The sequence below is a fragment of the Carcharhinus amblyrhynchos genome, chromosome 2 (genome assembly GCF_965287045.1).
Source record: "Carcharhinus amblyrhynchos chromosome 2, sCarAmb.v2.hapA, whole genome shotgun sequence".
Taxonomy (NCBI): Eukaryota; Metazoa; Chordata; class Chondrichthyes; order Carcharhiniformes; family Carcharhinidae; genus Carcharhinus; species Carcharhinus amblyrhynchos.
This window is the reverse complement of record NC_137325.1, coordinates 75,176,740-75,195,175: the sequence shown is the minus strand read 5'-3', so window position 1 is coordinate 75,195,175 and position 18,436 is coordinate 75,176,740. Positions and strand designations below refer to the sequence as shown.

Sequence of the window (18,436 nt, the reverse complement as noted above, 5' to 3'; positions counted from 1 at the left end):
TAATTTCACACTCAATCTTTAGGATGTGACTAATTTTTAATCTGAGGTCACTTTCTAGATTCATTTGTGCTATCGTATTGTCAAACAAGTTCAAACTAGAATATTGTTGTCAGTTATAGGTATTCATTGAATTCCAAGTCACGTGTCTCAGACAACCAGGCAGTTTATCAATTCATAACATTTGATAGCCAAATGAATAGTCTGAGTATGTTCTTAAAGAATCCTGAAGCACTTTACAGTCAATCTGCCAATTCCTTAGCAGTTTCTTGGCTATCTCTTAAGCAAGTTCTATAATTCTCAGCATACACAGCCCCATTGAGTAATCTTACTCATTTACTCAACAATATTTTCAAGATTTGACTATTGCAGCACCAGCAATCCAGGTTCGATTCCAGCCTTGGGTGACTTTGTCTGTGTGCACTTCCTCTGGGTGCTCCAGTTTCCTCCCACAGTCCAAAGATGTGCAGGTTAGGTGGTTTGGCCATGTTAAATTGCCCCATAGTGCTCCAAGATGTGTCGCTTAGGAGATTAGTGGGGTAAATGCATGGGGTTGTGGGGATAGGGTGGCGAATGGGCATGGGTAAGATGTTCTGCTGAATGCACCCCTGCACTGTAGGGATTCTATGACAGTGAATAAAATATGCAAAATAAGGAGATACTACCTAACTTTCTTCAATGGTATGTAACTTTCACACACACTAACCATTGGTTTCTGTGAATCTTACAGGACTACAGATGTAGTTGGTTGGGCTAGTGTTAAGTAATTTAAAATTTTGCATCACGTTGGCAGGATTGCTGCAGTTCCGAGAACTGTACAGACATATGGTACAGAAAGTGTGTGCTGTTATGTAATCTCCAAACTACAAAATCATGACAGTATTTTCACGTGTGTGCTTGGCACATGATTTCTGTTTAATCATTCATATGCTACAGTGCTTAGAAGACTCAGCTACTGATTTTCTTTTCTTGCTTGATAGGAGTGCAGTTTATGTGAAGATATACGATTTGCTCGAACTGGAGTATGCATAAGCTGTGATGCTGGTATGTGCCGAGCTTATTTCCACGTAACCTGTGCTCAGAGAGAAGGGCTACTTTCTGAAGCAGCTGCTGAAGAGGTGAACCCACATTCACAACTCCTGCTTCCTGCTTTCCCTGTCCTTGAATAACTGAAAATTAATGCTTGCATGATAACTTGCTTTCTTGTCTGTTAGCTATGTTTAATTAAGTGCCATTTTAAAGCGTCTTATGAGATGCTACCTATTTGTCACCCTATTTATCTTATTTGGGATTGTCAATATGAAATAGTCTGAGAAAGAAGTCTGAGAAAGAAATAAAAGTTGAGGGAGCATCCATTCTATTATGTGTAATTAACAAGCATTACTGTTTCTTTTAAAATACATTTTTATAAAGGGGGAATGAACAACAACCATTGACTAATACCCTTGTTTCAGTTACTGTTAATATTTACCACTTGGTGATTTTTCTTTCACATTTAATGTTGTTACAATGCATGTATTATAGATATTAACTTAGGTTTGTCAAGGACATTTCAAAATTAGAACAGATGTTTAGTAACAAGTCTTAAATGTAAGGTCAATTCAAAAACTCATGAAATTCAGCAATTTTGTATTTTCTATTTTATTGGCTGCCCTTTGATGTGCACAGTTTAAATCGAATGCACTCACCGGCATGTGTGTGCTTGCGCATACGTACATTCAGCAAATCATTACATCAGTGCTAACAGCCATGTTTTTTTTTCAAAAAGATAGCTATCCTCATTAAACAAAAGACTTCTTGAATTTTATTATATCAAGTTGTAAATTTGAAAATCAATGATTCATCACTGGACTTGGGGTAAATTGTGTACAGCTGAAACAGTCCATGTACAAATCCAGCAAGACCTGGAAAATATCCAGGTTTGGACTGGTAAGTGGCAAGTAACATCTGCGCTGTACAAGTGCAAGACAATAACCAACACAGGTGGGGGGGATGCTGCTCGATTGACACCCCATGCACAAACATTCACTCCCTCCACTGCTAATGCACGGTGTCAGCAGTGTTACCATCTGAGAGATTTACTGAAGCAACTCCTTAAGCAGCACCTTCCAAATCCACAATTGCTGCTATCCAGAAAGACAAGGGTGGAAACCACATGGGCACAGCATTGCCTGAAAGTTACCCTCCAAGCCACTCATCATCCTGACTTGGAAATATATCACTTTTGCTGGATCAAAATCCTGAACACACTCTAGAAGTGTGTTCTAGCTGTGGGTGTACCTACATCACATGGACTGCAGTGGTTCAGGAAGGCAACTCGCACTGCTACCTCAAGGACAATCGGATAGGCAATAAACTCTCAAATCCCATGAATGAATTCAACAATGCTGTAGTATGGTAGAAATATTTCTACTACTTGAGTGACAATAATGGGGCTAAATGGCCCTCAGCCTGTCAATAGAGCACACCAATTTATTATTTCAAGATGCAATCTTGCCTCTTTTCCCTCATTGCTGTCTTTCGCACATTGCCCTCTTTCACATTCTGTATAAATTTAATAAGTAGGTAGTAGTTTGATTATTGTCAATGATATTTTCATAAACACTTCTTTGCTAGGCAGTCTTAAATTTTATTTTTGGTATAATTTACATAAGCCAACTTATCAGACAAAGAATGCTTTAGTTTTCATGTTGGCAACAAATAAATCGGTGGTAAATTCAATAAATCAGTGCTAAATTCAATCAATCAGTCAGTAAATTGCTGCTGTTTAAATACTTGACCGTAAGGATTGGAAGGACTTTATCCTTATTTTAAGTGGAATCAGGTGATTTCAAGCAGGGGAGGCAGTGGCACCGTGGCATTGTCACTGGACTAGTATTCCAGAGACCCAAGGCAATCTGGAGACCTGGATTCCATTCCTACCATGGCAGGCTGTGCAATTTGAATTCACTATTCTCCATTAGAGATTCCAGATCCATAAATGGCCTAGCAAACCACTCAGATGAAGAATAATTAGTATGGTCAATAAATGTTGGCCTAGCTAGCAATGCTCACATCCCACGTGAATTAAAAAAGGACAAGGTGATGTTGGCCTCACTAAAACCATAAGTGGCCTAATCCCTTCTTGATATTTCAGTGATGTCTGAAAAGTTCATAATTGTTAATATTTGGTGAGGGTTGTGGTATGTTCTGTGTTTGAAGACAATTGACCACTTGAGATCAGCGAGAGCCTTTCATCTCTGGAACCTTGAGGTGTGACCAGTTTTGCATCTAATGACTGTAAAGATCTGGTAATGTAGTGGTTATGTTACTAGACTAGTAATCTAGAGGCTTAGGGTAATAGCCCAGAGAATTTGAGTTCAAATTCTACCATGAAAGTTTCAGAATCTGTATTCACTTGATATTGGTAAAATGTCCATGAAATTGACAGGTCATAAAAATGGTCATGTGTCCTTGCATAGTTTGGCCTAAATGTTGACTGTAGTTCCACACACATTTTTGTGTTTGATTCTTAGCTGTTGCTAAGTAAACCATTCCATTATACTAAAGATAGGTAATAAATATCAGCTTTGTCAGTGACATCCACCTCCCAGACATGCAAAAAATCTGTAGTAAATGGCTGAGGACAATAATGGGCAAGTCATTTGAGGTGAACTGACTGGACTGCTGATGCAGTTTGTTGCTGATAATTCCGCCTTTTTTCATTAAAACATTTGAATGTCCAGTTATTAGAATTAAGAGCATAAATAACAGCAGTATGTGAATTTAGTGCCTAAACATTTGATTATGAAATAATTTTGAATTAAGCAACTTTAATTGCACTGCCATGAAAAATCTTCAGAGAGGTATGAAAAATGAAAGATCAGAGTTGAAATCTAGAAAGATCGTGGAGATGGATCATTGTGTTAGATTCACAAGTGGCCAGTCTGTCGTCAAAAAATTGACTACCACAAAATAAACCAAGAAAACAGAAAAATACATCAGCATAATTTTGAGGTTGGAATTTTTGTGTGGAGATGATAGGGAGCTTAAGCTGAGGCCACTACCTCAGATCATTCTCAGTCAAAATTGAAAGATTGGATGGGATATTGAAAGTCCAACCAACACTTTTCCTGGTGGGACTTGGTAGGGGATCAGAAGAAAAGTGAGCTGAAGTGTTAGGAGCTTATTGAGCTTCTGTATCTAAGCTTCTGATTCTGTAGATAAAACAACTGCAAATGCCGCAAATCTGAAATGACAACAGAAAATGCTGTAAGTAATGGGTTTGCTAGTAATGTATTGAGTGTAGGTAAAAATCACCTGGAAGAAAAGCAGGATTCTTAATATGGACAAAATAAAAGGGGTGGGTTAGAGCACAGACAGAATGCTGATATTTGTATGAAAGTAAATGATGAACAAATATATTTTTGAAAAGTTAAAACTTAGAGCTTAATATTGGAAGATTGTCATAATATGGCAAGAGAAGTTATTTGAAAACCAAAAATACGTTCCATTTATATAACACCCCTAAAATAATAAAACATCTCAGTACTTCACAGGACTGCATTCGAACAGAAATTAAAATAGTTAAGCTAGCCGATGGATAAAGAGAGAGAGGTTTGAAAAATCATCCAACGTGCTAGTGAAAGATGGAAGAGGCAAGAAAGAAAATGGGGAAATTAGTTACAGTTCGTGCTGACTTTGTTGCTTATATTATGCAATAATCACACATTTTAACAACCTGTAATGCAATCTACTGTCTCCATTTGACTATATAGTCTGGTTAAGCAAATATAAAAAAGTCTAGAAATTACAATTTCAACAACTGTCCTTCAAGAACAAAATGAATTTATTTGAAGTAGAGTTGAAAGCAGATTTGTTTTTGATGAGTTTGTTTCTGTTTACCAAAAGATTAGCTTAGCTTTTTTGGCTTGTCTTTCTAGTAATCTTGTCATTTTAAAAAAAAAATGAAAAGCCAAGTCTGACTAAAGTTTAAAAAAAATCTAAAAAGGAAGAAAGTGTACTTTTTTTTTAACTTGTACTATTCACTGCAGCAAATCAGATTTGGTTGCAGAGTTTCATTGGTTTGAATACTCAGGTTGAACTAAATTTATTGATGAAGGTGATTTATTTCTCTTTACTCTGAAGCAATTAAAGCAACTTTTAAAGTAGAAAAATTTCAAGAAGCCAGTATATAAAAAGGAATAAAGCTTTTTGCTATAGTGAATCAAGGAAAGCTGAAAAGTACGGCATTCATTCAAAGTTTTTTTGCGATTAAAATAAGTTAGTTAGCTTTTTAACAGCTTCAAATTGGTTATTTGTCCACCAAAATCAAATTGTCCATTTATTGTAAGAAGTGGTTTCACACTGCACAGGGTAGGAAGACAGCCAAAAATGCATTATTGTCAGTAGGTAAAGCAGTTTACTCAGTTACCCACCTGTCTGGGGCCTTTCCTAGCTATTAATTAACTTACTGACATCAAAGATTGACTTCAAAACAGTTGCACTTATGTAGCCTCTGCCTCCCTGCACATTGTAAAGCCTCTTCTCAGATGTCAACATTATTTGGTGACACCACTGTTGGAGGCATGGCTGAAAGCTACTGTCTTTGATGCTTTCAACCACTGACTTTGATGCTGTGCCATTCAAGCAACAGGGCCTGTGCACCTAAATTAGCAGCTTGCTGCTGACAGAAGTAATGCAATGGTTGACAGAGTTCTAAGTGCAGTGGTGGTGACTCAGCTGTAGACTTGGGACTTTTAAATCCATGATTATGCTGCCAGGCTGGAAAGCACAAGTAATTTATAAAAAAAAACAAGACCCTTATCTGCCAGATATCTGCCCAGATAAAAACTTAATCTATACTGAACCAAGTCAAATAGTGTAAAGATCAAGTAAATGAGTTATCACCATACTACAGTACATCCAAGTATCTATAGCTTTCTAAATTCATCAGTTGAACCCTTTGCTTGAAGCAGTCCATACCTACAAAACTGGCAAAGTCCTCGGGCGCAAATGGTAAGTTTCTGCCAATTGTGTGTGCTTGAGGGGTTCAGAACATTGTGCCTAGGTTCCCAGAGCACAGGAACTGGTGGCCATGAATTCAGGAACCAGAATTTGATTCTGACCTTGGATGATTGTGTGGAATTTGCACTTCTCCCTGTGTCTGTGGGGGTTTGTCAAAGTGTTCCAGTTTCCTTCCATAGTTCAAAGATGTGCAGGTTAGGTGGATTGGCCATGCTAAATTGCTCCTTAGTGTCCACAAGATGTACATTAGGTGAATTAGCGATGTAAATGTGTGGGGTTATGGGGCTAGGGCAGATGGGAGGGTGTGGCTGAAGATGCTCTTTGACAGACTTGATGGACCCAATCACCTCTTTGTGCACTTTATGAATTCGATGAACCCAGTACACATCGGTTGACCTATAGTGAGTCAACCGTAGAACATTTAAAAGAAAACTTTGAAGGATACCTTATTTTCTGATTTAAAAAAAAATATATTACCTCAAGGTCAATTTAAATTAATCAGTATAATAGTGTGCAGAACAGAAGGTAAACATGCTGACTAAACACCTCCAGCTTACCCTGAAGAATATTTTTGTCCCCTTACTTTTTATGTAGCACCATCCTAGCACTTTGAGATATCATTGACTGTGTTCCAGTGTCAAATTGATTAAGCTAGTTGATTATACTGAATCATGGTAATTTTGCATTTGGGCTTAAATTAATCAGATTGTTGCAATTTTTTAACCCCTACCCCCCCGCCAAAAAAAATGGCCATCTGTCTTGTTTTGCTTTCACTGAACATTGACCTTTTGTTCGCCTATTGGTACATTCTGCTAGTTCTTCATGCTGTCATTAACACACCCTTTGTCTTGTGTCCATGACATTTTTGTCAGTCTGTCCTTAGTTCCAACACCGCCCCACCTCCCCCCCACCCCACTTATATCATCCATTGCAATTCTATCCACCAGTTCTATTCCTCTTAAGTTCTGAAGAGAGTCATGAAGATTCAAAACATTAATTCTGTTTCTCTCTCCCCAGATGTTGCCAGACCTGCTGAGTTTCTTCATATTTTCTATTGTTATTCCAGCTTTCCAGAATCTGCCGTATTTTGCTTTTATTATGCTGCTGTTTCACCTTGGCTTCACAGTGTTGGGTGCATTTTGCCTGTTTACTGAAATCCAAGTTATCAAATAATAGCTGTATATATTTTGGAACTGTAAACGCTTGCCATAGAATATATGAACTAATCTGAAAAGAAAGTAGAAAGACTAACCAAACAATATGGGATTCAATAAGGAAAGCTAAGTATTACCATACTTACATTTATATAGAGTGACTTGCATTTATATCACACTTTTCACGACCATTAGTCGTCCATTATAGTGAAGTATTGTCTCTTTTGTAGTGTAAGCACCTCTTAGAGAGAAACATTGATAAACACAACACAGAAATTGATGTTGATTAAGGGGAAGAAAGATTAAAAGAGGTGATGAAAAGCATCACCAATTTGGTAGGTTATAAGGTGAAAGAGATAGAGGAAGTTATGGAGATGGCAATGAGTGAGATAATGAAAAGATTTGAAAGAGGATAAGGATTTTAAATTTGAAATGTAGGGGAGACAAAGTCAATATAAATCAGTTAACACAAGGGTAACGGTGAGTGGCATTTGGTGTGGAATAGGGTATGAATAGCCGAATCCTGGGTGAGGTCAAGTTTATGGAGGATGGGAGAGTAATCAGAAGAGAATAGGGATAGTTGAGTCATTCTATAACAAAAGAATAGATGAGAGATTCAGTAGTAGATAAGCTGAGGCAAGACCAGAATGGATGATTGTTGGACCGCTGGATGCTAGTTGTCTTTGAGAGTATTTGGGATCAGTTCAGGGTCAAATAGTTGCAAATGATGGTTTCAATCAAAGTCTGTGATTGGGGCAGGGTATAGTTTGGGGAGGAGGAGAATACCAAGGGTTCCCCCCTTTTTTCCAAACTTTGCTTCCCATCCTTTAACCAATCCTCCAGCCATGCTTATATTATTACCCAAATTCCATGAACCCATTTCTTGTGTATTAACCTTTTGTGTGGCACCTTACTGGATTTTTGGAAATCCAGTTGTACTATTTCTATTTGTTCCATGTTTATCTATCTGATCAGTTACATCCTTAAAATGTAATTTTAAAATAAATTTGTTGAATGTAGTTTTCCTTTCGTGACCCTTTTGCCTGATCCTATTTTGACTTTCTAAGTACATGCTTAAGATTTTCTTAATAATTGATTTTGGCACTTTCCTGACAATTGATAAGCTGTAGATTTAGCTGTAGATTTACCTGGCTTGTAGATTTAGTCTTTCCTCTGCCCATCCTTTCTTGAATAGAGATGGTATATCTGTTGTCTTCCAATCTGCTGGGACCATTTTAGAATCGAGGAAATTTTGGAATATCATAACCGCATTCATTATCTTTGCAGCTGTATTTTTTTTTGTGGTATGTAACTTGTGTCTCCTACTCTTTTCTAAGCGTACCTTCAGGCCCACCCTACTTTTTATCCTTGGGGGAAGTGGTAAAACAGTTCTTGAGCTGATTATTAGCCTGTTATCAGCGCTATTTCCATGGCCAGCAAGTCCTGGTATTGGACTTGAACCCAAAACTTCTTGTCCAGCAGTAGGAGTGCAATCATTGAGCTTCCTAAATTTCTTCTATGAAAACATGAAGGTGGACACAAAATATTTGTTCACTGTCTCTGCAATTTCCTCATGGTAATTTCTCCTGTCTCTGCTTCTAAGAAACCAATATTTATTTTAGATGCTCTTTTTACATACTTACAGACTCTTACCATCTGTTTTTATATCCCTGGCTAATTTATTCTCTTGTTCCTGTTTTCCCTTTTATCAACTTCTCAGGGACTCTAGTTTCTAAACCTCCCAATCTTCAGATTTGCTTTCTTTTTACATTACATGTCTCTTTTAATGTAATATTGTCCTTAACTATTTTAGTAAACTAAGATGAACTTGCTGAATTTTGTTTATGAATGCAACATAATTTTGTTAAAAGTTCAATCACTTGAGCATAACTTTTCTGTTTTTTAATTGTGCATCAGTTAATTTAGTGAGTTATATTCTCTGGACCATGTTCTTTATCATTTATTGTAGTTTTGTTAATCTGATTTGCTACTTTAATTATTTGTGAATCTGTGCCCCTAGATCCTTTTGCTCTTCTATTCAATTTAGACCCTTATTTCTTGTTGAAAAATTATACTCCATTCTTAAAGTTACAAAACCAATGCTCAGTGTGGATTGGTAAAGCCCAAATCCATCTCCTTGCTTGCTTCAAAAACCAAATTCAAGTTGAATCCAATTCATGGTCCCCACAAGAGACACAACATCAAAGCTGGCAAGATAAGGCATTGCACCCCATCTTGGGCTTGATTCGGCACTTGATCTTAGCCAAAGGGCTGATACTTCAGATTCCAACTCCAGATCATTTATGTAAATTGGGATACTCATATTTTCTGCCAGTCTGAGTAACTATCTTTAATCTTCTCCAATTTGTTTGGAAGCCACCTTGCTATTCATTCTGCTGCTTGCCACCTCACTTCCCATGCTGTGACTTTTGTCATGAGTTTACTATGCAGTGCTTTCACAAATGCTTTTTGGCATGATAGAAAAAGCAGTTGCCATATTTAATGCAAGAAGCCCGATAATTTTCATAAATTTGAACATCAAAGCTTAATTCAAGATATTATTTGTAAAGGAAAAATAAATACACGTTGCGTCAAGAGGAAGTGCAACTTTTGAGTTTATAATCTGATTTTAAGTGCAGCGCGCTTCAAATTAATACATGAAAAAAAGCAGTGGAAAAAATTTTATAATTTAAATACGTATTCAAGTTTGAAATGTTAATATGTGCTTATGGCGTGTAAAAGCATCTGTTGTGTTAGATTGCAACCAGCTGCTCTGTTTAGAGGTCTGAAACATTGTGTGCTGTAATTGTTGACTATCTTTGAAAAGGATTGGCAATCAGGACAGATGCCATCATAATCCTTTTCAATTGAAAAAGCTCTTGATATGATTTTAAGTAACTTCCTTATATATGGAAAATTGAAATGTTGCTGTTTTTGATCTTTTGAAACAGGATATAGCTGATCCATTTTTTGCATATTGCAAACAACATGCTGACAAGTTTGATAGAAAATGGAAACGAAAGAACTATTTAGCTTTACAGTCCTACTGCAAAATGACTTTGCAAGAGCGAGACAAGCATGTTACACCAGAAGCACAGGTATGGGTGCCAGGACTGCATCACACTATTTAGCAATATTTAGTGTTAAAGATAAATGTTTTTCAAGTTAAATGAATTAACAATACAATCGCATATGGTTAATAGATTTGATCAACTTTAATCAGACTGTGGTATTTTTATTTGCAGCATGCCAGAAGCCTATTGTTTATAATTATAAAGGTGAAATTTTGCAATGTATATTTGTACCCAGTACTAAAGATAATGGTTAACCTTGCAACCAACATTATTGCAACTATTCTTTAGAGTTCTATGCTTTGTAGCTGTTTGCAGCAAAATCTAAAATACAACTATTATTACGATCCTGTTATGGACTGTAACATTTGAAGATGTTAGGAAAGGGTCCAGAGGAAGTTCACAAGAATGGTCTCTGGAATGAAGAGCTTGTCGTATGAGGTCCAGTTGAGGACTCTGGGTCTGTACTTGTTGGAGTTTAGAAAGATGAAGGGGGATCTTATTGGAACTTACGGGATACTGTAAGGCCTGAACAGAGTGGACGTGGAATGGATCTCTCCACTAGGAGAAAAAAATTAAAACCAGAGGGCACAACCTGAGACTAAAGGGATGATCCTTTAAAACAGAGATGAGGAGGAATTTCTCTAACTAGAGAGTGGTGAATCTGTGGAACTCTTTGCTGCAGAAGGCTGTGGAGGCAAGTCATTGAGTGTCTTTAAAACACAGTTAGATTCTTGATAAGGGGATCAGGGGCCATGGGGAAAAGGCAGGAGAATGGGGATGAGGAAAAATATCAGTCATACTTAAATGGCAGAGCAGACTCCATGGGCCGAGTGGCCTAATTCTGCTTCTATGTCTTATGGTCTAAGATAAATCCAAACACCCTATAATTAGTTGATAGAACTATGCCAGAAGATTTCACAATTTATAAACAAAAACAAATTTTATTGTATGTAAGAATTAAATAAATTAAACACGATTAACTTAATATTATAGTCCGTAATTACTTATGCTATGAGCTAGTTCTACTTTTTACTTTCCCCAAGAATTCTTGGGGAAGGGCATGAATGTATGGATAGTACTGAAACTAGAGAAGCAAGTTCAGGGCTAAGGTGGCAGCAGGACTCTGGAGGATGTTTGTGCTATTGGGAAGTAGGAAAATGACAGAGGTATCTGAATGATGTTTTCAGTCTTACTGAAAAGAAGGCCACAAACTCTTTGTAGTTTATCTGGTGAGGATGGAAGAGGCAGGAGTTAGCGTTTTAAGTAAACTGTTTGCAGTAGGTAAAAGAAACCAAGGCTTATCTTTGCATTCAAGGATGATCCAGAATAGTGAGCAGTTTAACAGATGGGACATGATCTGGTTTCTGTGGTTGAGCCACTTCTGGCGATGAATGGCTAAACCGGTAATCTACTATATATGTTCAAGTTTGCACTTCTTGAGCTCAAGGGACAGAGGTGTGTAAGTTATGGGTGGTTTACCTGGGTGAGATAGAGTAATGATATTACTGGGTCTTGGGGTATTCCAGATGAAGATGAAGTTGTAGTTGAACAGGTAGTTTTGTGGTAAATGGCGGCGGGGTGAATGGTAGACAGCAAGGGTTTTGAAAGTGCTGTTGTAAGTGAATTGATTTTGATTTGATTTATTATTGTCACATGTATTGGCATACAGTGAAAAGTATTGTTTCTTATGCACTATAAGATGAAGCATACCATTCATAGAGAAGGAAAGGAGAGATAGCAGAATGCTTTTTCTCGGGATGCTCTCAGAAAGATATAAGGCTGAAAGAAAGATTTGAGATGTAGATAGCAAGTGATGGCTGATTGACACAATGTTATTACGAAGGCCACAAAAGGTGGCAGGTTTAAATGAACCGTGAGCATGGGTAGGGGTGTTCTATATTAAAGGGAAACTATGTGAGGATATCTTGGCAGTGAACTAGGATATGAAAACATGATGAGCTGAAATAGACGTTGAAAAACCTGAGATGGGAGGTTATTTGGTGCAAAGACCAAGGGAGAAGATCAGTCTAGATATCTGGGTAAGACTGTGTGATGTTTGACTGAACAGTAGAGAATTAATATTTTAAAATGAGATGGAAGGGATGGACAAGAAGCTAAAAACAATGCAGAGACAGAAAATAGAGAGATTATCAGTTAATCAGTGCACACCAAAAAGGATGACCAGTGGAAATTAAATTCCTTAAACCCCGTATGTATTTCAGATTAGGGAGCATATGAAAATAGGCAAATTCAAGCTTTTGTTATACTGTATGATGGATAATTTTGTTTTGATTGATGAATATCGAGGAACTAAAATGTGTTTTATTTTAGAAATATAACCATAAATTAAATGCTAATTAATATCTGTTATGTTCTCAAATTATTTTTCAAATTTGAATGTAAAACATGCTTCAGTGTTCAATTTAGTATTGTTGATATTTTAAATTTTCTTCGTTTAGGCTCGCATTACGACAAGATTGCAGCAATATCGGGCTAAAGTGGAATTAGCTCGTAGCACCAAACCCAACGCATGGGTTCCCAGGGAGAAGCTGCCACGACCACTCACCAGTAGTGCCTCAGTGATACGCAAGCTTATGCGGAAAGCTGAACTGATGGGAATTAGCACAGACATTTTCCCTGTAGACACGCTAGATACCAACTCCAGTGTAGATGGCAGGAGAAAGCACAAGCAGCCAGCATTGACTGCTGACTTTGTGAATTATTATCTTGGTATGGAAACAGCAAAAATGGATTAAAAACCATTCTCGAAATAAATTACTTACTAATTCCTGGGATAAAATTCCACACTACTTTTTTTTATATTGTGTGGGACACTTTTCTCCCTTGATTAAAGCTGGAGCTCAATCGATCAGTCTTAATTTCGTAGCTATTTACGAAAAATACATATGTATATTGACCCACTATCTAAAGAAGATTAAGCTATTGGCGACATTCTGATATTTTACATGTTAACTAATTTATTGGGCTGTCATTGTATTAGTTTCCCAGTCTCTTAATTCCATCTGTTCTTTTTACAGAGAGAAACATGCGCATGATGCAGATACAGGAAAACATTTGTGAACAAAAGAACTTAAAAGATAAACTTCAAAATGAGCAGGAATCACTTCATGTAGAGTATAATAAGGTACAGTTAAGTTCAGTTGTCCATCATACTTGCTGACCAAAACACTTTGTAAAATGAGTGTGCATTTGTCACTTCAGTTTTGTAGCCACCCTTTCCAATGAGGTAAAATACCTCTCAGTTCCATCTCAGTGAACATTGCCAATGAGCGAAGGCTCTATCATATCAAAGCTTCGAATGCAACGTGCTTGCTCATTCTGTAACCTCAGCTGTTCTCCAGCCAGTTCATGATGTATAATTTCTTTTCTCTTTGAAACTCAAGCTCACACTTCTGCATTTCCATCTCTTTCGCTCTTTTTCATTTTCATCCTTTGCTGATATCTCTCTGGAGAAAATGTTAAGCTTTTCATTTCTTTTTCCATCTCAAGCTGCCTACTTTGTATCTGAATTCTAGCTAACTCAACTGAATGGCTACCTGGATTAAATTTTCCTTCTTCCAGTCAAAGATGTGCTATTACCTCAATTTTTCTTAGCCCTGCTTTTAACTCCTAACATTTCTGCTTATGTGATTAATCTAGCCATGAATAATCGCTACACGTCACTCTCCAGAAAAGTCATAGCAGTTCAATATGCCATTCTGCTTTTCATTCAGTACATTAAAATTCACTGTGGAAACCTTATCAATTTAATCTCAGCAAGTGGCAGCCACTTGTTTTTGTAGGGGATTCGAGATCCTGCAGGAGCCCCCAATTTATGTTATGATCCTTGGTCAGATCCCCAAGTTGGTAAGATCCTGTTGGAGATCAATAACAATCTGTTTAAAGTAGACACAGTTTGATATTCAATACACACCCTCAGTGAAGAAAGTCACAAGTATTCAGAGGTTTTGAACAAACAAAAATAAACTTTAGTAGACACGGCCAGAAAGATAAAACAATTTAAAATGTCTGTCTTGTACTCTAAATTCAGGGTGGGTATGAGGTACGTGTAAATTAACAAACCAACTGTGGTCGAACACAGCACACTACACAACAGATGACAGATTCAACCAAGACACAGTCAGTTACTCTCATGGAAATTTTGTCGTCTTCTCATGAGAGATTTCAGTCTTCACCTTCAAATTGAAATTCTCTCCAAAAGTTGTTACAAATTGGACAGCACAAGATGGCCCAACTCGCAGGGTTTCAATCTCCTCTGCCATGAACCCATTCCCTTGGAAACCCAAGTAAGCACAACTTCAGATCTTTGGTCACGGTGAGCAGAACACTGCTACTCCTATAAGATATCTTCACCCCAGTGGCCCGGAGCACAAAGTCACCAACCTTTGGCTGCCTCCTTGGTTCTTCAGGGCTTTTTCTGAACTCTTTTTGATTACCCAAGCTCCTTTGAGCCTTTTCACTGACAGTCTGCTATTCTCAGCCCATTTTTTATTTGGAGCCATTTTCTCTGTATTTTTAACGGAGCTGGGACGTTTTCCTGCCCACGTCCTTTCAATCTCTGAGACTCTTATTTTGGGTCGAGTCCTGCCCTCTTTTCCATTTTGGGCCTTCTCCCTTCCCCCTTTTTTTTTGGTGCTCTGCTCCTGATCACCTCACCCAAGTTTTTGTACTACTTCCCTCTTGCATAGGCACAGTGGGCCCACAGAAAGTGAAAATGTAGAACTGTGCATGTGCAGCCGACTCCCAATCTGTACATGCACATAAGCTCCAAGGTTTGCCAGTAGTGAAATTCCTGACCTCTGCTCTCCAAAGTAAGTCTAGCTCTACAACTTACAGTATCAAATTTGCAGAAAAAAAAGTGTTTTGAAGTCTTGTATATCCATTCTATCTCCTGCGTCAAGACCTGCATGGGCACTACGGATTCCTTGAGCGTCATAACAAGAGTACAGCACGACTGCATGCTCTTCCCATTGCTTTTCCTCTTGGCCACTGATTTCATCATTTATAATGTGATGGTGGGTGAATACTTTGATCTCCCATGTCAAACCACCGGTTGACAGATCTGGATTTTACAGACAGCATTGCCTTGCTGGCCGAAGAATTATGCCCACTCCAAGACATTGATGTCGGTCATGAGTGTAACAGAGCCAAGGTTGGTCTGCGCATCTTGTGAGAAGACCAAGACAATGTTGGCAACAAGATCCTCCTTCCAGCAGGATGTTGCCCACTTCCACTACCTAGGAAGCAACATTTCCATAGAGAGCAATATAAACATCGACATCCACACAAGTATAGGCAATGCAATATTGATTTTCAATAGCTCCATATGGCATTCAACAACATCACTTTGTGATTCTCTAAATGAACATTGTCATGAAGCTGTATCTCTATATGTCCACAGTAGTATCAACTGCAATCTATGCCAGTGAGGCATGCAAGGCAATTGCAGAGGTTTCATGTAAGTTGGATCTGTTTCATCAGCATTGTCTTAAGTAAGATCCTGGATAGCACTTGGAGAGACGGTATCATAAACAAAGAATTCCTATAGAGGACTGGTGTGATACACCTATGGGATATCATAATAGAAAGACAACTGATGCTGGCAGGGCACATATTTTACCTCCCAGATCTGAAGTGCGGCAGTAGAATGGACACTTCTATTTGGAAAATAAAAGTAGAGTCAGTTAAAGACCTGGGAAAATACATTTGAGGACGTTCAAGAGCAAATTACTGGGCTGGAGCGAAAGATATTGAGATAGGCTAGGACCGGTGGTGAATTCTTATTGCTCACTCCTGTATGGGAGCAGAGGAATCAAGTCTTGAGTGTCAATGTCACCTACTTCAATAATACTTTTAAATTTTTCTCAGATTTAGCCATACTCTCAATTTTGTACGTCTTTTCATAGGAGATCTTGATGTCAAATGTTGGTTCACCCAATGCCCCATGATTTCATGTTCTGGTGTGGTCCAACTCCACTGTGGTTCGTCAGTGCAATCATATGACCAGCTTGGATAAATTTGACTAATCTGGAGTTCCCAATTTGGAATTTTGATTAGTCATAGCCATTGTTCTTATTCATTTACAGGTTTGGGGGTTGCTGGCTAGGCCAGCATTTATTGCTCGGTCCTAATTCCGCGATCATAATGCTGTTCAGTGGGGTGTGGTGAGTTGCTATCTTAAACTGCTGCAGCCCCAAAGATGTAGGCATACCCACAATGCTGTTAGGGAAGAAAAGTTTGTGCTCCCAAGCGCTCCACTGAGAATGCTTCCTTCTCCACCCATTCCTCCCCCCTCCAAAACCCGAACATGCTGTGACCTGTGCCCCTTGACTCCCACTCCAATTTTTTTACCAGTCTGCCACAGGTTGACTGCTTCCAATTAGTTGGTAGTCTCTGCATGTAGCAAAGGGATAGCACACTCCTTCTAGTGAGAATTGCAAAAGCAAAATTGCAGACAAACTGTTCTTGATTATCTCATTAGAATTCACTCTTAAAATGCTTTCTCTCGTAACTTTTTCTCTGCGGGTGTATCATTCTGTTTCCACAATTGACATTTTTGCATATATCTGAACTCATGAGTGGCTTTCCTTTTCCTGCAATGTTACCGGAACACATTTGGCTGTTTCACCAGCTAAACTAAACATAGTGGCAAAGTGTTAGCACTGCTGCTTTACAGTGCCAGGTTCCCAGATTCGACTCTGCCTTCAGACCACTGGGTGGAGTTTGCATGTTCTCCCTGTGTTTGCGTGGGTTTCCGCTGGGTACTCTGGTTTCTTCCCACATTGCAAAGATGTGTGGGTTAGATTGATTGGACATGATAGATTGCCCCTTAGTTAGTGTCAGGGGGACTAGGAGTGGAAATATGTGGTGTTATGGAGATGGGACCTGAGTGGGATTGTTGTTGGTGCAGGCTCGATGGGCCAAATGGCAGCCTCCTGCACTGCAAATTCTATGATTCTAAATATATTGCTTTCTGGGATTGTACATAAATGTTGCTCAATGATAGAATGGACAGAGGTTGCGTTATAGTTGCACTACTTTTTCCCTTCAAAAGAAATTTGTCCTATTTACACATCAGTGTGGCATAGACAATTTATTAAACTCTGCCAATGAATTCCTCATGTTTTTACATCACTTCAGAGTTGCCCTGGCCAACAGCACATTTCTGTTTATTGACCGCCATCCAACCCCTACCCATTCTATCACTAACCCCGGAGGGATTTACTGTTTGGAATTTTTTACAGCATGCATGTGTTTACAGCTTCCTTTCTCAAACATTGTGAACTTGTAAGTTTAGAGTGCCTCCTATAGACAGTAAAACAAAAAGGCAGGGCTGGAATGATGAACTTTTTTTTGTTTTAATATCTTGCACTTTATTTTCATTGCTTATTTATTTCTTCTGTTATCCAGCTGTTTGAATCTCTAGAAAATCTAAGAAATATGAATGGTAAATTACGTCGAGAAGGTCAGACACTGTGGAGTACACTCAGTAACATTGTTGGGCAGGTTAGTAGATGCAATCTTCTGAATGGCGACTTTAATCCATGTTGCGCCCCCTACCCCCCCGCAATTTAGTACCTGAAAAAAATCTATTAGATCAACAGTACTCTGAGTAATGATTTCTGATTGAAATTAACTTGCAGTCATGCCACCTACAAGGTTCTTTTAGTTTCTTTGGAAGTTATAATAGCTATCTTGTTTGCAGAATATACTTATTTCTTTCCATTTTGCAGTAATTGATTAACCTGTCATGTGTGATTGACCTGAGTCCCCCACTCAACCCCACTGCATTTCGTTTTTCAATTGTATAGTATTACAAAGCTGGGTAGAACTAATGTCTATACATTAAATAAATATGTAATAATTTTAGCCATCTTGTTTCGATTAACAAAGGCAGCTTCTTGGATATCATGAATACTGATTAAATTCTACTCAGCCTTTTCATTAGTGACAGACAGTTGTGCTGCAATGTGCAATTATAATTTGGTTTATCATTTCTTTTAGGGGGAAAGGAATTTCTTTTCACAGTTTCTAATTGGTGAAGTTATTTTTGGAAGGGGTAGTGAGTTAATTAGCATCACTATGAATGCCTACAAGATAATATGTAAATAATCCAAATATTATATAAAGCATAATTCCAAAGTATATGCAGAGCAGATAAATCAAATACTATAAATGCCCTTT

General features: G+C 38.1%; 1 protein-coding gene across 13 annotated transcripts in view; it reads left to right on the top strand.

The window, feature by feature from the left end:
• The window catches only part of phf14 (PHD finger protein 14), a 230,068-nt gene that overhangs the window by 79,319 nt on the left and 132,313 nt on the right, over nucleotides 1-18,436 (top strand). For all 13 annotated transcript variants that reach the window (XR_013888988.1, XR_013888987.1, XR_013888985.1 and 10 more), the window contains exons 7-11: nucleotides 978-1,115; nucleotides 10,109-10,255; nucleotides 12,691-12,961; nucleotides 13,270-13,376; nucleotides 17,663-17,758. Coding sequence is in view for 5 of the 13 variants with exons in the window: in XM_080207547.1 (XP_080063673.1) it covers nucleotides 978-1,115; nucleotides 10,109-10,255; nucleotides 12,691-12,961; nucleotides 13,270-13,376; nucleotides 17,663-17,758 (759 nt within the window). In the remaining 8 variants the exon portion in view is untranslated. The remainder of the gene's footprint in view (nucleotides 1-977; nucleotides 1,116-10,108; nucleotides 10,256-12,690; nucleotides 12,962-13,269; nucleotides 13,377-17,662; nucleotides 17,759-18,436) is intronic.